This window comes from Neolamprologus multifasciatus, chromosome 20 (genome assembly GCF_963576455.1).
Source record: "Neolamprologus multifasciatus chromosome 20, fNeoMul1.2, whole genome shotgun sequence".
Classification (NCBI taxonomy): Eukaryota; Metazoa; Chordata; class Actinopteri; order Cichliformes; family Cichlidae; genus Neolamprologus; species Neolamprologus multifasciatus.
Genome location: NC_140458.1, coordinates 22510450 through 22537804, shown reverse-complemented (window position 1 = coordinate 22537804; position 27355 = coordinate 22510450). Strand labels below are relative to the sequence as shown.

Here is a 27355-nt window from a genome sequence, read left to right as displayed (position 1 = left end):
ACACTCTGGTTTAGCTTGACAGTCGGATATGAACTTTTCCAGTTATTCCGCTCAACATGAGTGTATTTCAATGACAATCTCTTTCTCTGATCTGTAATTTTCACCCTACAGAGCTTTGCAACATTAACCTTTGACCATCCCCCAGGTCTGTGTAACCCATCTACTGTCAACTATAGGGTTTGGCTTTCTGAAGGATTTCCAGCTATTTTGAACACCAAAAGAGGAAACAAGCTTTTAAGACAAGATTTGAAATCTACCTGAAAATCCACCTGTTTAACATGTGGCAGAAACAGAACCCAGCCCTAACTATAACACTAGATGGGTCACTGATGACCAGGTGAATGGTGAATGAATGCGCCTGTCTCTGAGAACATGTATCGACTCAAAGCGTTTCACATGTGAAGAAGGTCAGTAGTGAACTGTACTTGTACTAAATGACTAATTGAAATGGACAGCTGTTTGCAGTGCCAGAAAGTTCTTTTTATACAAAGCTCAACCCCAATAAATGCAGTGTCTGGTGCATTAACAGTCACCATCCAAGAAAAATAGCAGAGACTGTATATGAAAGATGGGGGCAGCCATGGTGACCTTTTTGGAAGACCCTTTTTTGCGAAGTCCAGCCTCGAAGCGCATCCTGCTTCATTGTTCCTCTGCTCACAAATGCTCGTCATGATTTACAAAATAAATAAGTAAGATGTATTTACTGAGGTCAGGAACCAATGAAGCTGAAGTAGTTTTTTTCTCTCACATTTCTATAAAACTATTTTTTCTTCAGCGAGAGAAACATCCTGCTTGTTTTGAAATACTGTAGAGAGATTATTTTCTTAAAAATCATTGTCAGGTTAGTCTTGTCCTTGCTGAAGATTTGAGTATAAGAACCAGTTACGTGTAAACTTTTTACATACGAAAGACAAAATGATCTGACCAAAACTGTCAGATAGCTTGGACTTTTAAATGAACCATACACAGCACTGGTTCTCTTGGCACTTGCACACAGTTCTCAGATTGTTTTGGTTTTGGAATTTTTTTCAGTCTCTTAATGTGATGCTAGGCTCACTCAGTGGTGTGGATGTTGTAATCAGGCTCTGCGGGGTTATATCTAAACCCATATTCTTCTGGTTTAGAAGTCGCTACAGAATTAATTTAGGGTTAATCAGATGATTTGAGCTTATGTAAAACAAACATCAACAACAAAAAAGGCTTGACTTGGATTTGCACTCCTTCTAATGTCACTTTATTCTTTAAAGTGCTTCACTTTACTGTACAAAACTTAAACTAAACGAGCACATGCACTGTAAAAGATCAACAAATGATTACAGTTTGAGTCATTCTCAGATAGAAAATCATATTCAAAATTACTAAAGAATAAATCCACACTTGGATGCAGATTGAGAACTTCACACTTATTAGCAGCGTCAGAGCTGAGCTTCTCATGGTTGTTTAAAAAAAAATCGCAAGGAAGTTGAAAAAGCTCATTGTGCTTTGCTGGGCTCTTGTAGCGAAGTTCAAATTCTTCTTTTTTGAATGTTGTATAAGAAGCCCATCAGATGCTGTGAAAACACAAAGATGCCCTGAAATCGACAAAGTCTAGCAGCAACTTGAAGCATCTGTCTATAAGGGCTGCAGAGGCCTAACAAGAAGCTAACAGGAAGTCAACCAAGGGTGGCGGAGACACTGTGCAGCAGTGGCCCTCTTCTCTGGGTGATAATTCAACATGGAAAGTAGGAAGCCAGAGAACCCAGAGGCCTCCTCCAACAGGAAGTGGTATTTCTCCACCAAAACCTCATAGAGGCTCCAGAACCTCAGCGGACCGACACAACGCAGGTCGCCTGGATGAAAACCATAAACTGTTACAACAGACGAGCAGCTCACTGGCAGCAATAGCAACACAAGACCTCATCTGGAAGTGAAGGTAGACGCTGACCTCTGCAGCTGAAGTACTCAGCAGAGTATTTACCCGACAAGGCAACAGCGGCCAGGATTTTGCCAAGCAGCTCCGTTATCTGGCCAATATGATCTGAGGTGGATAAACACATGGCACAGAATGCATTAGTATCCTAATTACAATGAAGGCATGGTGTAATCTCACTTAATCCCGTGTCAGTGCTCGTCACACAGCCATCTAAACACACCTTCCTCCAGGGAAATGGACTCACTGGCTCTGGGCTCAAACAGTGAGTCTCCAGTGACCAACTCAAAGGCCTGAGAGAATTCAGGAGAACATTTAGAGGTGACACACAGAATAAGTAAGAATGCACAGATAGCTTTTTATCAGTAAGGTTTCACTATAGGTCATTTAGCTACAGGGCAGCATAGCTTTAGCTACGAATTGTGCAAAATTACATTAATTCCCATTTGATGGAATGGTATATAAACATAACATTATGGGATTAAATATTTCAAAGTGTGAACATCACATTAGTTTGGATTGTCTCTCACCATGCATGCGACACTCCAGATGTCAGCAGGTGGGCCATACTCAGATCCCAGCAAAACCTCTAGTGAGCAATACTGTCGGGTCTGGATCTCCTCACAGAAATGTTTGTACTGGTGATGACAGACAGAAGGGTTTAAAGGTGATTTGGTGTGTGTGCGCGTGTGCATGTGTCAGAGAGCCAGAAAGATCTATTCCTCTTTATTCCCTTTCTCGTTGTTTTATTTTCTTTGTCACTTGTGTTCTACAGTGTGGCTTCTCAGCAGAGTTGAAGCATCATGTTTACACTTCTTGCAATAAACTTTGCCTTTTTCTTCCAAATCTGGCTCGAGTTCTTACTTTGAGTGTGGAGGTACAATACAAAATATTAGTTCCTCTTTGCTTTGGAGGATTTATAGTGCTTTTTAAGGGAACCTCTTCAGTTCTATAGCTATTAAGATAATTAAATGTGATCAAACTAAATCCACACAGTACCAAAAGTGAATACAATAGTTTTGTCCACTTGGGGGCAGCAGAGAGTATTTTGGAACAGAATGTTGACATTTAATATTGTCACCTTTCAGGCTAATGTTGCAAGCTTCTGATGACAAAAACATAAAGTGGCTGATCCTTTATACAATTTAATAATACACTAATAAAATATTTTAAACCAAAAGTTTTATAAGTGTATAAGTGTAAATACTAACCACCCAACAGGAGCTCCCCAAGTCAGCAATCTTCACTGCAATTTCCTTTAAGCTGTATGGGTTTACCTGTATGGGTTTACCTGATTGCTTTCTGGGAGAAAAAACAAAACAAACATTATTATTATTATTATTATTATGAATTTGTATTTCTAAGATAAATGTTTTATATTAAAATTAAATAGTACACAGCTGTTTTTGTCCAGCTCTAATAGCTGGGATGGCATGGTTAATGTATTTGCTTGATTATATGTTGAATTAGTTTCATTATTTTTTTTCTTAGCACAAAAACAAACACCACAAATACTGAAGCAAATATTTATTTATGTATTTACAGCTGCATGGTTGCCTATACGGCCCATCAGAAATAAAAGTATCTGGCACTGAACCTTTTTATTACTGAAACTCTTAAACACTCTCAAACATCTGTAGCAATGAAGGACAAAATAAAACGTGCCTAGTGAACTGGCTTCCTTCCCAGTCTGTAACGAGGAGGAGCTGCTGCCCCCTGCTGGTGCTTTGTGGGACTGCTCTTCCAGACACACAAGGATGTTTTCTGGCTTGATGTCTGTGTGGATGATTTTACATTGAGAGTGAAGGTAGTCCAGCCCCTGCAGGACCTATAGAAAAATACACAGATCTGATGATGTTTCCTTTCCTTTCCTGCTCCCTCACCGATGATTTTATCAGGAAAAAACATCAGGAATCGGGAATCAGCTCTCGTTGATTCCCCCACCATGTCAGTGTTTTCACAATTTGAGATCTTCCTCTATTAAAGTTTGTTTAAGCAACACTTTTGGGAAAATTATTTTTATTATTATTATAAATTACTAAGCTATAGCCAGACTGATTAGCCTAGATTAACATTGTGCAGCATGGACTGTTGGTAAAGTGCTTAACAATGTAAAATGCCACTAAAATAAATAAAATGCACAACAGTGATACAGTAAAATATAGAAGAGGAAAAAATTAAATCAATAAATCAATAAATAAAATCAGTAATAGTCAATAAAAACAACAACAACAACTAAGGCTGTTAAAACCAAAATGTTTAGGTCAACGTGTGTTAAAAGCCAGACCATAAAAATGTGTTTTCAGTAACGATTTAAAATGTTTGCGCGTTTGTGCAGATCTAATATTAAGACGAAGTCTGATAGAGAAGGCTCTGTCACCACGAGATTTAAGTTTAGACCGTGGAATAGTTAAAGTTAGTTTTGACCTGGACCTCGTGGTTCTTTCTGGAGCATAAATAAATAGGAGCTCAGACAGGTGAGAAGGGGCTCGGCCGTTTAGTCATTTAAAAAGAAAAAGTAAAATGTTAAGTTGGATCCTGTAAGGAACAGGAAGCTACTGTAGGGTTGGCCAACACTGGGGTGATATGCTCCTTCTGTTTTGTGCCAGTTAGCAGAAAAGCAGCTGCATTTTGGACCAACTGGTGACAATAAATAGAGGCCTGGTCCAAACCAAAGTACAGAGAATTGCAGTAGTCCAGTCTGCGAGTAATGAACAGATGAATAATACGTTCAAAGACATTAGCTGGAAGGTGTGGCTTTACCTTGGCTAGCTGTCTCAAATGAAAAAAAAGCTGGATTGGACTACTGCGCTCACCTGCCAACACAGTTTAAAGGAACCATTTGACTGACAATAGGAAGATAATGGGCCCAGAGCACTGTCAATGTGTTTATTAATGAAGTTGCCAAAAATGACAGCTTCTGTTTTGTTTTAACTTTACTTTTAAAAAAAATTTAAGGACATCCACTGTTTAACGTCATCAAGGCAAAGTAATAATAGCTGAAGTGAGTCTGTCCCTACATTTAAAGGCAGATAGATCTGCAAGTTGTCACCCTTTTTAACTGAGTAGTCCAAAATCAGTCGAATCCGCAGTAATCTGTCATACAAAGTCAAGGAAAAAACAGTATTTGAGAATCTACTCATTGGGTTCAGTTAGGATCGTAAGGAGACTGGCAGTGGTAACTCAACTTAAAGAAGGAATATCCCTCCACTCAGAATGAGACACTGATGACAACTTAAAGGAAGAAAAGTGATTTGAGTGTATTCAACATTTAAATGGTCCAAAACATAGACATGAACAAAACATTTAAATAATCTCAAACATGTAAATCTCAACAATGTACAATATATCACTTAAAGTGTCCATAAATGGTTTAGGTAGGCTGTCCATTTCAGTTCAGTGCACTTAGTATTCAGTGTTCTTAGTAAGTGTTAATTGTCTTTAGTCACTGGTTCGTTTTTTTCACCAGTTTCTTTTTGTTAAGTGGAATCAGATCTGACCCAAAAAAAGGAAAAAGTAACAACATAAAGCGTCCTGAGATCTCAGAAAAACGTTAATCCAAAAAAAATTGCAAACCGTTGTATCCTACCACCCTCCAAGGGAACAGGTGGCCTTCAGATTGAGAACGTCCTTTCTAGGCACCTCCAGTGGCATCCAGTCCTTAGATGGCACCGCTTGGTCCTTGCAGCAGATTTCTACCACATAAAAAACCAGTCTGCACACAACGTGCAGTCCAATCACTTCACTTGTAAAATAAAACATGTCTTCCTCTAATATTATCCCTTTTTTTTCCCCACACATCACACATCTATACAGTTCTTATTGGCCAATAACAATTTATCAACAACAAAAATACATTTCACTGCAAATCATGAAGCATGAAAAGTGTCTCCGTGGTGTGTTAGCTAAAACGTCACATATAAACGCATTAGCCCAGGGAGCACATGTGGGTACGCTAGCATACTTTCCACAGGCTAACACAGCTAAGCAATCATTAGCAGGTTCTAAGACAAATATCACATTTCTGACAAGCATAGTATCCTGACTGGTTTTATGCTCAGAACTGGACTGTGAATCGCAACTTAAACTGCAACTATGAGACTCACCAGGATATTCTTCAAAGAAAACATTAATTCCGTAGCGCAACACGTTACAGACTGAATCTCCACACAGCTTTGCGCATCTAGCTCCGTGCAGGCGGATGCAGTGAAAGAAAGTCACCACGCACGCGCTATGGTGCATTCACGGTACATGGGAAAACTCAGAACTTAACAAAACAGTAACACTTCAAATTAGAATAAAAATGGAATACAATTGGCAATAAAATAACCATGGGTTACACTCTCCCCCTCTAAACGGCATGAGTCCCTTCATGCATCGTTGACCAACTGGGACCTGGTAAAGGTGACATGACAGTTTTGGAGAATGCAACACCTAAGGTTTGGAAAAAGGAGCTAACAGCCAAGGTCAGCGGCTCTCCTAACTCATCATAAGTGAACTTCTGAGGTGGGCGTCTTTCTCTGTCAGAGCGCCTCAACCTCACTGGTTCTGTAGCACCAGCATCAGTACTAACAGCATCATCATTAATGACTGCAGGTTCTGGTGGAATGAGATCTGCGTCAGTCATGGTAGGTGTCAAGTTGGGTTCGGGAATGTCAATCACAACATGGTCTGAAGACCTAGCATCGGAAGGAACATAGTCCACATGACTTGTGTTAGAGACTTCAGGTTGTGTGAAGGTAGGCTTTCCAATATCAAGTAAGGATGTTTCCGGTACAGCAGTATCAGGGGATGATACAGGGGGATGACTGTTCATTTGCTGTTGGGCTTTAGGATGAGCTGACTCAGTTTGAATGTAAGGGCCTTTTATGATGATTTGTGGATTCCATGTGCCAATACATAAATCCCCTTCATCACTCATCTCATCCTCATCACTGTACTGTCCTCCATTATCCCTGTCGTTGCCTTTTGTGCGGTTTGGTTTACTCCTGGTCCTCATTTTCCTTTGATTCCCATTTTGAGAGTCCGATCCCACCTGATCTCCAACAGGTAAGAACCCGCAAGGGAGAAGCAAATCCCTGTGTAATGTACGCTGGGGGCCGTCTCCGGTTTCCGGTCTGACAACATACACTGGGCTGTCTTTGACCCGGTTGACAACAACGTGAATATTTTGTTCCCAACGGTTAGCAAGTTTGTGCTTACCTCTAACATTCACGTTCCTTACTAAAACTCTGTCACCTGGAAACAGTTCTGCAGCTTTGATCTTCTTATCAAACCTCATCTTATTCTTCGCACCCATCTTTTGTGCGTGTTCGCTGGCAAGGGTGTAACTCTCTTGGAGGTTTTGACGAAGACCTTTAACATAGTCAGAGTAAGACTTTGGACTGGTTTTGCCCGGGTGAGTACCAAGGACAAGATCAATAGGCAACCTCGGCTGTCTGCCGAACATAAGTTCGTATGGACAGTACCCTGTTGTGTCATTTCGTGTACAGTTGTAGGCATGTGTTAATGGCCTAACAAAGTCTCTCCAATGGTACTTGTCTTTGTCCTCCAGTGTGCCTAACATGTCTAAGAGAGTCCTATTGTACCTTTCCACCGGGTTTCCTCGTGGATGATAGGGTGTTGTGCGAATTTTGCTTGTCCCAATCAATGTGCAGAGCTCTTTAACAAGCTTAGATTCAAAATCTCTGCCTTGGTCACTAAGCAGACGGCTAGGGATACCATAGAGGATGATAAGGTGATCCCAAAGAGCCCTGGCTATTGTTTTAGCCTTTTGATCTTTTGTCGGGACCGCGACTGCAAATTTTGTGAAATGGTCCGTCAATACTAACACATTTCTGGTGTCTCGACTATCGGGCTCAATACACAAGTAATCAATGCACACTAGCTCAAGAGGGTAAGTTGCCTGGATATTCTGTAGTGGAGCAGCCTTTTGGGGAAGGGCCTTCCTCATGAGACAACGTGAGCATTTCTTACACTTCTCTTCAATGGACTGAGCCATTCGTGGCCAGTAGAACCTTGCCCGTGCGAGATGTAAGGCACGCTCAAACCCGAGGTGACCAACCTCGTCATGTACACCTTTCAGGGCTCTGTCGCGGTACTTTTGGGGCAGTACTAACTGGTACAGAAGGGAATCTCTGTCGTTGAATTTCCTGTAAAGCACGCCATTACTGAGCTCGAGTTTGTTCCATTGTTTCAGAAGGAGTTTAACATCTGACGATTCAAGATTTGTTTCTTTGGGGCTGGGTTTCAAGCCTCTTCCCAACAGGGCTATAACACGAGTGAGAGAAGGATCATCCTTTTGTGCAGCGCACCAATCAGCATCTGTCATTGAGGGTAAGATGTCTTCTCCATAAGCCTCAGTGACTGAGCTGGGGTCAATAGCGAGACTCTCGGCGACTGAGAGGGTTTCTGAATGGCATGACACTGAGTGACGCTGACACAAGGCAGAAAACGTTTCATGGTCAAGATTGTTTGGCATGTTAATGAGACGTTCTTTCATGTCATCAATACGAGCTTTTTCTTTGACAAATGCCTCATCTTCATGAGGAGGCTCTTGGGGCCGCCGTGACAACCCATCAGCATCTTTGTTTGCTTGACCTGCCCTGTACTTAATATTGAAATTGTAAGTAGACAAGGCAGCCAGCCACCTGTGTCCTGCCGCATCTAGTTTCGCAGTTGTCAAAACATAAGTTAGCGGGTTATTGTCGGTCAGGACTGTGAAGCTAGAACCGTAAAGGTAGTCATTGAACTTTTCACACACAGCCCACTTGAGGGCTAAGAATTCAAGTTTGTGTGTGGGATAGTTCTGTTCACTCTTAGAAAGCCCCCTGCTAGCGTAAGCAACTGCTCTCAGCCTCCCCTCTTGCTCCTGATAGAGCGCAGCTCCCAACCCATCCCGACAAGCATCCGTGTGCAATACATAGGGGAGTTGTGGGTTGGCAAAAGCAAGAATTGGTGCAGAAGTCAGCTTTTTGATTATTGTTCGGAAGGAGGTTTCACACTCATGAGTCCATTGTTCCCCGAGAGGCTGAGTGGGACTGTAAGAAAGTCTGAGCGGTTCTCTCTTGTAAATCTTGCCCCTCTTTTTCGGTGGCCGGTAACCGGCAGTGAGACGATTCAGCGGTTTGGCTATCTTGGAGTACCCTTCAACGAAACGCCTATAGTATCCAGCGAAGCCTAAAAAACATTTAAGCTCTTTGAAATTGGATGGGCGCGGCCAACATTTCAGAGCAGAGATCTTTTCGGGATCGGTGTGGACTCCGTGAGCATCCACAACATGCCCTAAATACTTCACAGATGTTTTGAAGAAGTGGCATTTTTCTGGGGATAATTTAAGACCGTAGTCTCTTAAGCGAGTAAGAACTTTCATTAGCCTGGATTCGTGCTCTTCTAATGTGTCTGAGAACACAATCAGGTCGTCTAAAAAGACAAGCACTTCGGTGAGGTGGAGATCACCCACACACTTCTCCATCAGGCGTTGGAAGGTGCTTGGGGCATTTGTAACACCCTGTGGCATCCTATTAAATTCATAGAACCCAAGAGGACACACAAAGGCTGTCTTAGGCTTGTCCTCCTCGGCTACCTCCACCTGATAGTAACCGGACTTAAGGTCCATGACTGAAAACCATTTAGCTCCACTCAGAGCTGTGAATGTCTCCTCAATATTTGGCAGGGCATATGCATCTCGAATAGTTCTTAGATTTAGTTTACGGTAATCTATGCATAGCCTTATCGAGCCATTCTTTTTCCTTACCAATACAATTGGTGAGGCGAAAGGACTTTGTGACTCTCGAATGATGCCTGCATCCAGTAATTCCCTTAGATGTTGTTTGACAGCTTCTCTGTCACTTGGGTGTATGGGCCTTGGCCGCTCTTTGAAAGGTGTTTCATTGTTCAATTTGATTTGGTGCTTCACAGCTGTGGTGTGGCCATGGGACATGTCATCGAGAGCAAAAACTTCAGGGATGGATCTCAGTTTTCCCAGAATTCGCTCTTTCCATTGCTCTGGGATGGGAGAATCATCAAGGTTGAATGTGAGGTTGTCGCTGTCTGGTTCATTTCGACTTGGAGGATTCTGAGTTTGACTCGATGCTAGTGGGGAAACGTGTTGGGCTGCACAAGCTTGAGCGACAATGCTATTTGACTGCAATGTAATAGCATGTTCACTAACATTGTGTACAATGACAGGTACTTTACTGCTGGAATTAAAAGGAATGTCCACTAAAGCAGATTCAAGAAGCAATCCACCTGGTAACTTGTATTGCTCATGCGGCTCAAGGACAAAACTTGTGTTCCGGTTGTTCTTTCTTAACCTCACATTTCCCATTAGGCATTGTTTGTGTCTTGCAGGGATTGTCACTGCCCCTTTGCTATGCAACATGACAGGGCAGGAATGAGTATCATTTCTTTGTACTTGGGCAACGTGTTGAAGGATCGTTGCAAACTGCTTAGAGTGTAGCTTACGAATGAACTTGGGACCATCTTGATGTACTAACTGTCCATAAACCCGTAAAAGCACATTTGTCCCTATCAACAGCGGAATTCTACTGTTAAAGTGACACTCAGGAACAACAAGGGCCAAGACAGCTAATTGTTGTTCTTTGCCTGCAATGTTTTCGGGAAATGTAATGCAAGTCTGAACATAACCCAAGTATGGCACGTTTTGCCCTCCTGCTCCTTCAATTTCAAGAAGAGCATGTATTGGTTGGATGGGAAGGTGGGAAAGGTGCATCTTGTGAAAAGACTCAGAAATGGTCGTAACCTGTGAGCCTGAGTCCATTATGGATTCACAGGGTACCCCGTCAACAATTACTGAGGCTGCACAGCGTGGGCCTATGAGACCTTGAGGGAAGAGGAAGTTAGGATCTAGGCTGTGTATGGGATGAATGGGTTCTGTGATTTGCACTTCAGGACCACAAGCTAATGTCTCGGGACTGGGGGAATCAAGGGTTTCAGCTCCTGGGTGTCCCACGACAGGAGCTGCCACTAGTTTAAAGCAAACAGGGCTGTGGCCTGACGTGCAGCAAAATCAGCCCGTTTCTTTCTCAACTCTGCGTGCTTTTCTCGGACAAGTGTGGGATTAGCGTCATTTGTGCAGCTTACTGCAATATGATTGTCTTCCCCACACTTAAAGCAAAACCATGCCCTAGGTGTGCCAGGAACTTTAGCAAATGCCTGTGAGTTTCTGGTGTTGACAGCTAGAGAATTTTTGGGCTCATATCTCTCAGGTTTGGTTGAATGGCTTTGGCTTTGGACAAGCATTTGGACTTGTTTGGTCAACTCAGCTATTTGACCTTCAAGCTTGGCAGTTTCATTCGGTTTTGGGTTCACAGATCTGAATTTAGTGCTTACAAGAGGTTCAGTACTTGGGGCGGTGCTCCTTGGCCTTTGAGTTAAAGTTAACTGTTCAACTTGCTTTGTGAGCTCACTAACTTTTTGTTCGAGTTTCACAGCTTCACTGTCGGTTGGAGTAGGAGTCGCAAGTGGCGCTTGGCCAAAAATGGGCATACTAAAAACTGAGTGTGCGTGTGCAGCAGCTTTTGTTGCACCCAAATGTTTCTTCATGCGGTCCAACTTGGTGAAGCGACGCTCTTCCTCAGTCCTTAACATGAGGAGAAGCTCTGAAAATGAGGGTGGAAAGCTCTTTTTTGCTTCAAGCTGGAGACTTATTATCAAGCTTTGGTCCCAGCAACCTCTAATGAATTGCTTAAGAAGCAGTTCATTTACATTTGCAGGAGGGGCTCCCCCTCTAGAAATGACTCGTGTGAGAAGGCTGTGAAGACGGTTCAAGAAGGCAGATGGGTTCTCTCCGCTGTTTTGATTCGAGCCAAGAAAGGCAGTGTAAAGCTCTTCACCGTCCTCAACAACTCCAAAGGCTGAATCAAGCTGAGTGACATAAGTGCTTGGTGTCGCAGTGACCCCCAGAGGCTTTACAATTTCAGATGCAGGGCTAAGTAAGCTCTCAAGTATCTTCCTCACTTTGAGGGCATCAGTCAGAAAAGGGTCAGTGAGTAGAAGATCGACTTGGGTACGCCATGTCTCATAGTCGACTTCACCGTTGGGCCGTGGAAGTCGGCCTGAGAAGGTACGTATCTTAGCATGAGCAAGGGGTGCGTGACTTGGCTCATTACGAATAACATGTTCAACCACTACTTTCTGAATATGCGAAGGGTTGTAGATGCTCTCGTCTACATGCACTGGACCAGCAAAAGTGTCAGTATGTGGGCTGAAAGCACTTGTGGGTTCTACGGGTTCACTTGAATCAGTATTGGGAATGATGTCAGCTGTCGTATTAACGTTATGGTCAACGGGTGATCGTGTCTCAGTCTGGGGGGTAGGGCTGGCCTGCAACTCGTCTTGGAGAATACTGAGGAAGCCTGCCCTCCCACTGCCCCCCATAAACTCAAGTTCCTTCAGGTATCTACGGGCCACTTCCTTGCCCATTTCTTCTTGGGTGATATCTCTGACAGTTTTGGAAACCCATTTCACTGTAGGGTCTACAGGGCTGACAACTTCCCCTAAGGTGGAAGGGTCTATCTTTAAGATAGCCTGTTCAGACTCATACGCTATAAGTGTTCTGCCTTCGGGCTGATGTGGCTCATCAGGGACCCTGACAATGTTAGAGATCTTACCATTAACTTCGAAAACATTAGTTATATCATGTTCACTACGGTGTCTTTCAATACCTGTAATAAGCAGGGTTTTCTGGCTATCAACTCTAAAGCGTTCACAAAGGTCAAGTGCCATTTTCAAAAATAAACGTATTACTCAGTGTGTCATATGAGTTGGAGGTAAAACCACTATGCCAATCTCCTGGCTGGCTCGCCACTAATTGTCACCCTTTTTAACTGAGTAGTCCAAAATCAGTCGAATCCGCAGTAATCTGTCATACAAAGTCAAGGAAAAAACAGTATTTGAGAATCTACTCATTGGGTTCAGTTAGGATCGTAAGGAGACTGGCAGTGGTAACTCAACTTAAAGAAGGAATATCCCTCCACTCAGAATGAGACACTGACGACAACTTAAAGGAAGAAAAGTGATTTGAGTGTATTCAACATTTAAATGGTCCAAAACATAGACATGAACAAAACATTTAAATAATCTCAAACATGTAAATCTCAACAATGTACAATATATCACTTAAAGTGTCCATAAATGGTTTAGGTAGGCTGTCCATTTCAGTTCAGTGCACTTAGTATTCAGTGTTCTTAGTAAGTGTTAATTGTCTTTAGTCACTGGTTCGTTTTTTTCACCAGTTTCTTTTTGTTAAGTGGAATCAGATCTGACCCAAAAAAAGGAAAAAGTAACAACATAAAGCGTCCTGAGATCTCAGAAAAACGTTAATCCAAAAAAAAATTGCAAACCGTTGTATCCTACCACCCTCCAAGGGAACAGGTGGCCTTCAGATTGAGAACGTCCTTTCTAGGCACCTCCAGTGGCATCCAGTCCTTAGATGGCACCGCTTGGTCCTTGCAGCAGATTTCTACCACATAAAAAACCAGTCTGCACACAACGTGCAGTCCAATCACTTCACTTGTAAAATAAAACATGTCTTCCTCTAATATTATCCCTTTTTTTCCCCCACACATCACACATCTATACAGTTCTTATTGGCCAATAACAATTTATCAACAACAAAAATACATTTCACTGCAAATCATGAAGCATGAAAAGTGTCTCCGTGGTGTGTTAGCTAAAACGTCACATATAAACGCATTAGCCCAGGGAGCACATGTGGGTACGCTAGCATACTTTCCACAGGCTAACACAGCTAAGCAATCATTAGCAGGTTCTAAGACAAATATCACATTTCTGACAAGCATAGTATCCTGACTGGTTTTATGCTCAGAACTGGACTGTGAATCGCAACTTAAACTGCAACTATGAGACTCACCAGGATATTCTTCAAAGAAAACATTAATTCCGTAGCGCAACACGTTACAGACTGAATCTCCACACAGCTTTGCGCATCTAGCTCCGTGCAGGCGGATGCAGTGAAAGAAAGTCACCACGCACGCGCTATGGTGCATTCACGGTACATGGGAAAACTCAGAACTTAACAAAACAGTAACACTTCAAATTAGAATAAAAATGGAATACAATTGGCAATAAAATAACCATGGGTTACAAAGTCATCTGCAAAACAGTGAAATGAAAGGTTGTACAATGAGAAAATAGACCCCAGTGGCAAACAAGACTACGGTGCAAACAAGGCAGGACCCTAAATAGAGCCTTGAGATACACCATAATTACGAGAGGCTATTTTGGAGCTGTGAGGGCCCATGTTGCCATAAAAAGCCCTTCCAGATAAGTAGGACTGAAACCACTGAAGAGCAGAGCCTTTTAGGCCAGCATATGATTCCAGCCGTGATAGCAGGATATCATGGTCAGGGTGTCAAAGGCTGCTGTCAGGTCCAACAACAAGAGGGTAGGGCTGCCAGAAACCAGAGTTAAAAGAATATCATTAAAAGCCCTTAAACATGTTGTCTCAGTGCTGTGTAGTGATTAAAACCAGATTGAAACTTTTAGAGATCTCATTAAGATCAAGGTCGCTAACTGTTTGTTCAGAAATGATTACCCCAAATTTCCCCAAATGGGAAACTGTACAAAAACCTATTGGTTAAAAAATTATCCCACAAATTTTGAACAAAGAGGTGCAGTTGAAATTAAACACACCATTGTATGAACTTGATTTCTGGTGCCTGGGTTTTCCGGTCTGCTTTGTCTTACCTGGATAAGTATTTGTTTGATCCAGTCCTGGATTCCCAAAGCAGAGCTGCAAGCATCTCAGGTCAGGCCCCAGCAGCTCCAGCACCAGGCAAATGTCTAACCACCATACATTAAGGTCAGTTTCCCAAACCACTTTGCTGCAAAAACTACATCCACTACAACATGTTCTCATTTTAATACTTTGACATTGATTGTTTCAATGATGTAATGGAACAGCTCAAAGGATTCTGGAATATGCGCCCAAGAAATCCCATCTCCAAAAAGGATACGTACACCATTGACCCCACCCTACTTAAACTCATCTAGCAGTCGAACGATCCTTTGGCCAAAGGGGTGACGGCCCACAGAACCACTGGCCTGTTGAAAGAGAGGAGACGAGAGGATGAATACAGAGAAAGAAGAGCAAGACGAGATTTTTTTTTTAAAGAGGGAGGGGATGATTTGTCCTTTACTAAAAGATTGGCAGAGAGTGATGCTCCAAAGATATGACAGAGAAAAATATCTGACAGACAAAGCGCTTAGAGAGGAGATTCACAAGCAGACGGTCACTAACACATCGCAGGAGAGCCAGTTCATCCTCTCCAGCCTGGGTGAAGCCAGCCCCACTCTTCAACACCTTCACAGCAACACGCCGACCTAGCCTGCCAACACAGACACCAGATCAGATCTGCATGCTGGTTACTGGACAAAGTAAAAGACTCAAACTAAATATTTGTTTGATCCCATTTTTAATTATTATTATTATTATATGATGCCTAATAAGATCAAATTTCTCCACCGCTTCCACCCTGATCATATCACACAGTCTCAAAATGAACCTACTTGAGGTCCTGGCAGAGCCATACAGTGGAGAAATAACCCCAGCAGAGTTTGGACACCACCTGGTATCTTCTGTTGAAGGTGTCCTCTATCTGGATGGGGTGGTACCCACCTGGGGGGGGATAAAAGCAGAATGACATGAATGAACAAAGTCCCATTTCTAGTTGAACTGCTTATATGGTTGAATTTATTCTAAGTTTCAGTGATTAGGCACCTCTCTATATGACCTGACATCTGAAACCTTGTTATCATTCGCTAAGGATTTTCCATCTGCTGTTTAGAGAGCTTTGAAAGACGACTAAAAATATAGCCGCTAAAGCTATTTCTGGCGTTACAACTTCCTATAGGCTATAACATGTCTGTTAGTGAGTAATACATTCAGATCTGCTAGTAGGACAGCAAAAAATGGAGAGGCATACGTCTGTATCGCTTCTGTTTCAGCAAGCATGACACACAGTTGTTAGACATTGTCAGGAGTCTTGAAACTGAATTTCTGCGTCTATTAAATTTAAGCGTGAGATACACCAGCCTGTGATTTATTACTGTGTCAGGCACCGGTGGTATCACATACGCAGCAGAGGATATATGAGGTACACACAAAGACTTGCGCAGCTGGCAGGTAAGAAGCGAGGACCAAGGTCAGAGCAGCAAATTGGCAACCAGATACTGCGCATTAAAGCAATGCATGAGAGAGGCACACAGGCTTAGTGCAGCTATGAGGCTTATGAGAAGCCACTCTTTGGATTTACACAAGCAAAGCACAAGAAAAAATATGCATGAATTCTTATGATCATCTTTGACTTTTTACCCCTCAAAAGCCAAACAGGAGTCCCTCAAAGCTGTTTTCTGAGCTAAGCAGTTTCTGTCATAATTCAGGCTGCTAATAGAATAAAATGACTGCGTTTACATCAGAAGTTAGCAAGAGTGGTCTCTACCTATGTAGCTACCTTTGGAAAAGCCCAGAAACTATTCTAATGTCTGTCAAACTAGAACTTTATTGTGTCAGAATTTGTCAATAAGGGTACAGTGGAGGTTGTCAAATGTTGTCTTTATGGGGGAAAGGGATTATATTGGCTCACCTTAGGGATAAACTTAAATAAATGGTCACGTTATAGTCAACTTACAATACAGTAGGTGTGTGATCTTATATTCTCAGTCATTGTGGTTTGCTCTTCTTATACATAGGCTGTCTAGTTCTAATTATGTCTGAACCTGCCTTCTTCTTGACCTGTAAGAAGTTGACCCAAAGTCAAAATCTCCTTTTCAAACCGCTGCATTTCAGTAAATGGAGCCTGAAACGTTAAATCTACAAGAAGCACTCCAAGAACACCAACCTCCACCAAGGCAGTTCTCTCTCCTGGCAGTTTTAAAGCAATAGTGTTTGTTTTTTTTGTTGTTGTTGTATATATTCACTTTGCATCAGCTTGGTGGATAAAAGGCAAATTTTAATGGAATGTTAACATGACCCCACTATACACCCCTACAAATCTTTTGAGTTGTTGTGTTTGCAGATAGCATTTTCGTGCGTGTTCTACCAAAAACAAAACTTCCTTGGTGGAGGTAATTATAGCCGTGACCTTATAAAGATGCGGTGAATATTGGCAAATACAGTACTGGCAACTTCCTGGTCTGAAAATCAAAGCCACTGCTAAACACACTCCAATGTTCACTTGAGGCTGACCCAGAAGCAAGTTGATCATAGCAAACCTTCATGTTAAAATATTCAACTGGACAACATTAAAATGTAGGTTTACATTTAAAAATGGTTCTTGTGGCCTACCAGGTCTTACCTACACTGCATGAGCTTCAGTCAGTTAGATTTTAGTCTTTTATTAGTCTGTTTCTTAGCACTAATTCACATTTATTTGTGCCTGTATATTGCACCCATGTGGTTTATGAATGAAGCTTAGTGTAGCTAGCTAACAATGTTAGCAAAAATGCTAACATTGAGACATCAAACTGAATTCAATTCAATTCAATTCAATTTTATTTATATAGCGCCAAATCACAACAAATGTCGCCTCAAGGCGCTTCATAGATACAGAGAAAAGCCCAACAATCATATGACCCCATATGAGCAAGCACTTTGGCGACAGTGGGAAGGAAAAACTCCCTTTTAACAGGAAGAAACCTCCGGCAGAACCAGGCTCAGGGAGGGGCGGCCATCTGCTGCGACCGGTTGGGGTGAGAGAAGGAAGACAGGATAAAAGACATGCTGTGGAAGAGAGACAGAGATTAATAACAGATACGATTCAATACAGAGAGGTCTGTTAACACATAGTGAGTGAGAAAGGTGACTGGAAAGGAAAAACTCAATGCATCATGGGAATCCCCCGGCAGCCTACATCTATTGCAGCATAACTAAGGGAGGATTCAGGGTCACCTGGTCCAGCCCTAACTATATGCTTTAGCAAAAAGGAAAGTTTTAAGCCTAATCTTAAAAGTAGAGATAGTGTCTGTCTCCCGAATCCAAACTGGAAGCTGGTTCCACAGAAGAGGGGCCTGAAAACTGAAGGCTCTCCCTCCCATTCTACTTTTAAATACTCTAGGAACAACAAGTAGGCCTGCAGAGCGAGAGCGAAGTGCTCTAATAGGGTGATATGGTACTACAAGGTCATTAAGATAAGATGGGGCCTGATTATTTAAGACCTTGTATGTGAGGAGCAGGATTTTGAATTCAATTCTGGATTTAACAGGAAGCCAATGAAGGGAAGCCAAAACAGGAGAAATATGCTCTCTCTTTCTAGTCCCTGTCAGTACTCTTGCTGCAGCATTTTGGATTAACTGAAGGCTTTTCAGTGAGTTTTTTGGACATCCTGATAATAATGAATTGCAGTAGTCCAGCCTGGAAGTAATAAATGCATGAACTAGTTTTTCAGCGTCACTCTGAGACAGGATATTTCTAATTTTAGAGATGTTGCGCAAATGGAAGAACGCAGTCTTACATATTTGTTTAATATGTGCGTTGAAGGACATATCCTGGTCAAAAATGACTCCAAGGTTCCTCACAGTGTTACTGGAGGCCAAGGTAATGCCATCCAGAGTAAGAATCTGGTTAGATACCATATTTCTAAGCTTTTCAGCGCCGAGTACAATGACCTCAGTTTTATCTGAGTTAAGAAGCAGAAAGTTAGTGGCCATCCAAGTCTTTATGTCTTTAAGACATTCCTGCAGTTTAACTAATTGGTGTGTGTTATCTGGCTTCATGGACAGATAGAGCTGGGTGTCATCTGCATAGCAGTGAAAATGTATGCTATGTCTTCTAATGATGCTGCCTAGGGGAAGCATGTATAATGTAAACAGAATTGGTCCTAGCACTGAACCCTGTGGAACTCCATAATTAACCTCAGTGTGTGAAGAGGACTCTCCATTTACATGCACAAATTGGAGTCTATTAGATAGATATGATACAAACCACTGCAGTGCAATACCTGTAATACCTACAGCATGTTCTAATCGCTCTAATAGAATATTATGGTCAACAGTATCGAATGCTGCACTAAGGTCAAGAAGGACAAGCACAGAGATGAGTCCACTGTCAGAGGCCATAAGAAGATCATTTGTAACCTTCACTAAAGCTGTTTCTGTGCTGTGATGAACTCTGAAACCTGACTGAAACTCTTCAAATAAACCATTCCTCTGCAGATGATCTGTTAGCTGTTTGACAACTACTCTTTCAAGGATTTTTGATATGAAAGGAAGGTTGGAGATTGGCCTATAATTAGCTAAGACTGCTGGGTCTAGAGATGACTTTTTGAGTAAAGGTTTAACTGCAGCCACCTTGAAGGCCTGTGGTACATAGCCGATTATTAGAGATAGGTTGATCATATATAAGATCGAAGAATTAATCAATGGCAGGACTTCTTTGAGCAGTTTTGTAGGAATGGGGTCTAAAAGACACGTTGATGGTTTGGAGGAAGTAATTATTGAAGTTAACTCAGAAAGATCAATTGGAGAAAAAGAGTCTAACTTAACATCAATGAAACTAAGAGTAGCTGTAGATAATATTACATCTGTGGGATGATTATTGGTAATTTGTTCTCTAATGATAAAAATTTTATTTGTGAAGAAGTTCATGAAGTCATCACTAGTTAACGTTAAAGGGATGGTTGGCTCAAAAGAGCTCTGACTTTTTGTCAGCCTGGCTACAGTGCTGAAGAGAAACCTGGGGTTGTTCTTATTTTCTTCAATCAGTGATGAGTAGTAAGCTGTTCTGGCTTTGCGGAGGGCTTTCTTATAAAGCAACAAACTATTTCTCCAGGCTAAATGATGATCCTCTAAATTTGTGACACGCCATTTCCTCTCCAGATTACGAGTCATCTGCTTTAGGGTACGTGTTTGAGAATTATACCACGGGGTCAGGTACTTCTGATTAGAGACCTTAGTTTTCACAGGAGCTACAGTATCCAGAGTCGTACGTAGTGAGGAGGTGAAATTATTAACAAGATAATCGACCTCTGTTGGGGTAGCGTTCAGATAGCTGCTCTGCTCTGTGTTGGTACAGGGCATTGACGATGATAACAGTGGCTGGATTATATTCTTAAACTTAGTTACAGCGCTTTCAGAAAGACATCTACTTTGATAAAGTCTACTCTCCACTGCTGTGTAATCAATTATTGTAAATGTAAATGTTATCAAGAAATGATCAGACAGGAGAGGGTTTTCAGGAAACACTGTTAAATGTTCAGTTTCTATGCCATATGTTAAAACAAGATCTAGAGTGTGATTAAAGTGGTGGGTGGGTTCTTTTACATTTTGAGAGAAACCAATTGAGTCTAACAACAGATTAAATGCCATGTTGAGGCTGTCATTTTTAGCATCTACATGGATGTTAAAATCACCCACAATAATTATTTTATCTGAGCTCAGAACTAAATTAGATATAAAGTCTGAGAAATCAGACAGAAACTCTGTGTAAGGCCCAGGTGGACGATAGATGATAACAAGTAAGACTGGTTTCTGAGTTTCACAGCTGGGGTGGACAATGTTAAGCATCAGGCTTTCAAATGAATTAAAAGTCTGTCTTGGTCTTTCATTAATTAATAGACTGGTGTGAAAAATTGCTGCCACACCGCCCCCTCGACCTGTGCTTCGAGATTTCTGGTAGTTAGAATGACTCGGGGGTGTTGATTCATTTAAACTAACATAATCATCCTGCTGCAACCAGGTTTCTGTAAGGCAGAGTAAATCAATTTGTTGATCAATTATTAAGTCATGTACTAACAGAGACTTGGAGGAGAGAGACCTAATATTTAATAATCCACATTTCACTGTTTTACTCTTTGGTTCAGATGTGGATACTGTATTGTTCTTTCTTTGTAAATGTTTAAGTTGTTTGTTGCTGGTTTTTAGTTTGTTTTTTGTCTTTTTGGAAGCAGACACAGTCTCTATGGAGATGGGTTTTTGGGGGGGTAGCAGGAGGAGAGAAGCTGCAGAGAGGCTTGTAAGACTGCAACTCTGCTTCCTGGTCCCAACTCTGGATAGTCATGTTTTGAGGGGTTTAATAAATTTGTCCATATTTCTAGAAATGAGAGCTGCTCCATCCAAAGTGGGATGGATGCCGTCTCTCCTAACAAGACCAGGTTTCCTCCAGAAGGTTTGCCAATTATCTATGAAGCCCACATCATTTCTGGGACACCACTCAGACAGCCAGCAATTTAAGGAGAACATGCGGCTAAACATGTCACTCCTGGTCTGATTGGGGAGGGGACCAGAGAAAACTACAGAGTCCGACATTGTTTTGGCAAAGTTGCACACCGATTCAATATTGATTTTAGTGACCTCCGATTGGCGTAACCGGGTGTCATTACTGCCGACGTGAATTATGATTTTATTGAATTTACGTTTACCCTTAGCCAGCAGTTTTAAATTTCCTTCAATGTCGCCTGCTCTGGCCCCTGGAAGACAATTGACTATGGTTGCCGGTGTCTCTAGCTTCACATGTCTGAGAACAGAATCACCAATTACCAGAGTTTGACCCCCAGCGGGTGTGTCACCGAGTGGGGAAAAACGGTTAGACACATGAACGGGTTGGTGGTGTACCTGGGGCTTCTGTTTAGGACTATGCTTCCTCCTCACCGTTACCCAGCCATCTTTCCCCAGCTGCTTGGGGTCTGCCGGGGAACAGCTAGCGGGGCCTACGCTATCTTCGGCTGCACCAGCTACAGGGGCCTGGCTAGCTAAGGGTGAGAGCAGGGTGCAAAGCCGAGTCTCCAGATCAGTAATCCTGGCCTCCAGAGCTGCAAATATGCTACATTTGTTACAGATATCATTACTGCTAAAGGAGGCGGAGGAGTAACTAAACATCTGACACAATGAGCAAGAAAGTGCAGAAGGGACAGGTGAAGTAGCCATGGTGCTAACGGGTCGGCTACGAGCTAAGCTAGCGAAACAGTACAGAGACAGTGAGTGAATACTTTGGCTATAAATTAGGTAGTGAGTACAGAGAAAGTGTGCTTCGGATGAAGCACGTGAAGATTATACTGTGAAAAAAGAATGTATTTAAAAGTTGTTAATTAAACTGCTAAGCAAATAAGCTACTCAGAAACACCACTGTGTTTGAGCAGGAACAGGAAGCGATACTATACCACAGAGCGAGCGAACACCAAGTGACAGCGCCACCGACAGGAGACAGGGGAGACCATAATCAAAGGGTTAGGTCTCAGGGGCTATAGCCATCTTTTATATGCATATATCTTTTATATACAGTCATGAATGAGCAATGGAGTGAAGAGAAATGTGCAAGAAGGCCTCGGCTACTTTAGCAAAAGCACAAATTGTGACAGATTGGTGACTTGGTCAAAAGTATCTGTAAAAGGGCAACTACTGAAGTGAACTGGACTACTGAAGTCGCTGTTTCTTTTATATAATGTGGATGAAGGGTTTGATAGAGATGACAGATTACTCAGGGGTTGACTAAGGCTCTCAAATTCCTGAATCTGAGAATCTGTGGGATACATGGAGACCCCACCTCACAACTTAAAAGATGAAAGGATTTGATGATAATGTCCTTGTGTCTGATATCCTTAGGGGATCTTGAGATGTCTCAGAGTGCATGACTCCATGTTCAATGGTGGCACAATGAAGAGTACATGATATCAGGCGTGTGTTTAATATACGAGCGGGTAACATATGTAGTGAATCTGACAAACCTAAAAGTAGACTTTACTCCGTCCAGTTTTAGACATGTTAAGATTTCTTTCAAACAGCTCAATGTGCAGTTTTGCATTTCATATTCACAGACTCATCCAATCTTGTTTCCACCATCTTTAGAACAAACAAGAATCTGGTAACTGTTCCCTTTTTAAAGCTGTCCAATCCACCGCCCAAGCGCTCCTCTCGTCGTACTTGGACAACTCTTCTGGCAAAAATCCGAAAACTATTTGTAAACTGTAGCAGCAACGCTCAGTGTCTCAAAATGACGCTGCCAACAGGAACTTAGCTTGCAACAGAGGCCCATTCTCATAAACACTGCATCATTTCCAGCTGGAGCGGGCTCTGAATAACAGAGTCAGCATGTTGAAAGAATCTTTAATTACATCCTGGTACAAGCTGCTTTGAGGGCTTCGAGAGGCTCGGGATAAAAGTTAGGATACATGTATGAGTTACCATAACAGTATTCTCGGGGGTCCTCGGAGACCTGACTGTCCTTGGGATCCAGCTGCTCCTGGCATCCAAGGGCTTTGAAACTGTTAGACACGCCACCCTCACTCCTGCAAACACACACAAACCCAGAAATTCAAACAGTGTATTCATATGTGTCAGTTTCTGAGAGCTGAACTACTTTTGGAGATTCCCACAGACTCAGTGTGCCGTGGACATTTGCCCCACTGCCCAGCTGACAGTGGACAAGCAGCACCGGAAGTTGCACTATTTCTAACTAGGCTGTAAATCATTTAGACGCATCTCCGCGCAACCTGATAACTCTGCACGCCAGCTGCTCCCAATACACAGATGGCCCGAGGAGTCGGAGTCACATCATGTCTAGAAATACTGATCACAGGTCTGTTTTCAGCAGAGGGACATATACAGTAGAGTTTAAGAGCTAGACGTGAATAAATGTGAAAGATTTTAGGGGCAAATTTTAAATAATTATCGATAATGTCCAAAAAAAAGAGTTTAGGAGCTGAGTTGCATTTTCTTGAGGTCACGCAAGAATGCAAGGCTACATAAAAACATGAAAGAAGAAACGAAATAATAATGATGATACTAATGCAGAAGGTTTTATACTCACACACGATGCTGTTCAGCCACTGTATGAGGCAGGCAGGGGCTCCTCTGCATGGTGCGATTCAGCAGATGTCGCCAGTACCTTAAAATTTTAGATTTTTTGGCATAAAGTGAAGAGAGTTAGGCGCAGGAAAAAAGCAAGTAGCCCTGATTACAGTTGCTGCCCTTGAATCTAGTTAAGCAGCTGAGAGGTGGAGGTGGTGGAGGTCTAAACATGGAAATCCCCCCGCAGGGTCTTGGCTCACAGTCTGTCAGGTTTTCACCTGCTCTGCTGCAGGACTTGCATCTTTCAGTCACCAGCCTCAGATTAAACTCTCTCTCTCTGTTCCTCGATGTCTCGTGCACGCTGGGAAAGCTATAAAAGAGAGAAGGCGCCCCTAAAAGATGAGCCGAACGTCACACAAGGCCGAACAGAGTGAGGGAAGAGAGGGAACGACAGCTGCTACAGGGATCACAGACTGCTAAACCTGCCTGCAGCACATTCTTAAGGATTAAAATAAAGTCGTTAGAACAGAGGTTGGCTGAAAGTCCCATTTTTTAAAAACAGATTGCAATTTAAAGCCCTCTCTGTATGAGGATTTTACATTTAGATGAGCTCAGCTTTTGAGGAAGAAGTTTAACAGAAGTACCTGGCACAATCTTGACAAATCTATTGTACACTTGATCTTACAGCCTCTTTCACATCTCAGTGGCTGAGTCTGCTTGTCCTTGCCAACACCATGCTGTTAACATTCTTACATGGCACCGCATTTTATAGTGGATGCCGTGAAGCAAAGGAGCTCCTGGCTCGTAAAACAGGGAAGCGTGTTGAAGGCAGAGGAATGAGGGTTGGGTGTGTGTGATGCGAGATATCAAGAGGCCTGTCGACCTCACATGAATAACTGTTAATAGTCAGATGACACATGATGGCATCGCATCTCCTTGAAATTTTCCAGCTGCAAAGCACACGAAACTATAGCTGGAGTGTGTTTACTGTACATGACTGCAGACAATCCTAACCTCCAGATGATATCATCATACTTCAGCCTTTTGTCTCAGCCAGCCTTTCACTGAGACCATTTCTGATGAAGATCTCTCTTTGCTTCTGTCTTTGCTGCATTTTCTTTACTTTTTCTAAAGGGCATAACTTTCAGATACAGTTCATCTGCTGTAGATCGTTTTTAGGCCTGCCACTTCTTCTTTGTCCTCCACTTGTCTAGTTTCCTCAGTTCTCCTTTTAAGGACAGGCTGCACACGGCAGCACGGTGGTTAGCACTGTTGCCTCACAGTCCTGAGTCCAATTCCACCATCAGGCCAGGGTCTTTCTGTGTGGAGTTTGCATGTTTTCCCCATGTACTCTGGCTTCCTCCCACAGTCCAAAGACATGCAGTTATTGGAGAAAGGTTAATTTGGAAACTCTAAATTATCCATAGGCGTGAATGTGAGAGTGAATGGGTGTCTGTGTCTATGTATTAGCCCTGCGACAGACTAGCAACCTGTCCAGGGTGTACCCTGCCTCTCACCCTAAGCTGGGATAGGCTCCAGCCCCCTCACGACCCTGATAAAGGATAAGCGGAAGCAAATGGATGGAGGCTGCACACCATGCCCATATGGTTTTCAGGTAATACCTAGTAAGAACGGTTAATGGTATTTTGGGTGCAAAAATCCAATTTAAAGCCTGCCAAGCTGTTATCTTTGGCATTTTTCATAGATTCCAAAGATTGTAACTGAAGAAATGGGAACAAATTATATGTTTTTGCAACAGGCTGCTAGTAAGTGCCAAAAGATGTGAATTTAAATGGGGTTTTTTGCTAAGGTGTTTGCTATGTGCTGACACAGTATGTGTCTGTTTAAAAAAATGATGTGAATCAAATGGATAGTAGGTATCACTGTAAAGATTCAAGCCAAAAATCAAAACACGTGTTCGACCAGTTCTGGTCCAAAACAACAAACTCCATCTGCACTGCTTTCCAGTTCAGGCCACCAAACGTTCAGCAGACCATGGAGACCATGTAGGTCACAGGTTCAGAATGTAGGATTAAACACAGGCCTTAACCTACTGAGTACTTTTACAAATATAGGCTGTTATACTGATCTATTGAAACATATTCCAAGCCTGTTTGGACTGTAGAACAAAACAAAGCTCAAGCCAGGGCTTCTTTAAAGTTCTCGCTAGGCTGTTTTGTTGCACAGCGTCGGAGCGAGCAGGTGTCCATTCTTGTTTTCCAGCCCATCCTCTCATGTCCTGGTATTACTCTCTAATGTTGCTCCAATCTTAATCCTAAAAGCCTGTGCTGGCTGTTACCATTCTCCACTTGCACCGAGCTGTAATAACACACTTCCCACAGGAGCAATCAGTGTGTGTGTGTGTGTGTGTGTGTGTGTGTGTGTGTGTGTGTGTGTGTGTGTGTGTGTGTGTGTGTGTGTATGTGTGTGGAGCGAAATCAAAATAGCACCTGCACAAATTCAGATCATTCGGTTAGTAGGGGATAAATAAATAGATAATGCAACAAACTTCTTCCTTAAAGTATACATGCTAACTCATGCGTTTGATCCCCCCGCCCACTACAGACTGAACTGTGACCTGCACTGTTTTTTGCTATGACCACAGTTAGCCAGCCTGTCTTTGGTTTACAACTTGAAACATATACAAAGAAAGCACACATTAAATATCTTCAGGGGTGACTACGTTTCATCGCCCGCCTGCCCCAAGAAAACACATACAAACACCACACTGACTGGCAGCTTATATAGAAATACTTCATATTTTTACTGATAATCTGAGCAGTCATACTTATTGCTGTTATCTCTGTGTGGAGCATGGTGTGGCATTACCAGCTGCATGTGACAGGTGCTCATACTCGTACATTTACAGATGTCTAAATATGGAGTCTCTATCCTGGATTACTGATGACAGGAAGCAGTTAATATACGAGCTGACACTCAGCTACTGCACTAATCGCTATCAAGAACCAGGGACTTGTCACAGTGCTGATGGGATGCTGTTTAAAAACAAACAAAAAACGTGTCCTGTCAATAACACTGGAAATGAAATACATTCTGTATATTGTTGAGTCTATGATAATACTGTGTTTGATACACTCAGCTTCCCAACAAAGGCCTGTGGCTGCCACCTGTTTAACATTTTGACAGAAAAAGTGACCGATCGAACTAATAGCAGTGACAATAACTGGACTGGATCTGTGAGCTGGATCCATCCAGGTTTTAAAGCTCGGATTCTAGAAATAGATCATCTTGCAATGGAAATGGGACTGTGACATGTTGGCTGAGACCTGACTATTTTTTCTACAATACTGCATGAGTACTAGGGACAGACCCAAGTGTTTACCACAAACTTGGTGAAGACAGTGTGTGGGACTAAAAGTGGAGCTTAACACTACTAAAACCTGCTGTTTCACCAACAGCCAGTCAGTCCCTGCAGCCTGCTCCATGTTAAAATGTCTAACTGTAGTTTACACGTCTTAATTGCCAATTAATGTCTTTGTAACAAGTGCATTTCTCTCTATATTTTTCTGTATCTCATTTCTCTGTATGTTGAGGCTTAGGGGTGTTTGGGGTAGGTCGTTTCATGTAAAAATGCACCAACAGGCGTCTGCAGCATGCATGCTGACGTTACTTTCACCAAATCAATCTGATAAACTGAACCTGTTGATTGTATTTGTGTTG

The 27355-nt window shown here is 42.3% G+C and overlaps 1 protein-coding gene across 1 annotated transcript; it reads right to left on the bottom strand.

The window, feature by feature from the left end:
- Positions 1–1641: 1641 nt before the first annotated feature.
- On the bottom strand, positions 1642–23891 carry LOC146494940 (SRSF protein kinase 3). Its single transcript, XM_085145409.1, is given in 13 exon segments — positions 1642–1829; positions 1925–2017; positions 2133–2202; positions 2440–2547; positions 3121–3200; positions 3575–3737; positions 14642–14663; positions 14665–14737; positions 14911–14998; positions 15195–15282; positions 15464–15572; positions 23069–23172; positions 23694–23891. Coding segments are annotated over 13 exon segments (1236 nt in total). The 5' UTR covers positions 23744–23891.
- Positions 23892–27355: the final 3464 nt, after the last annotated feature.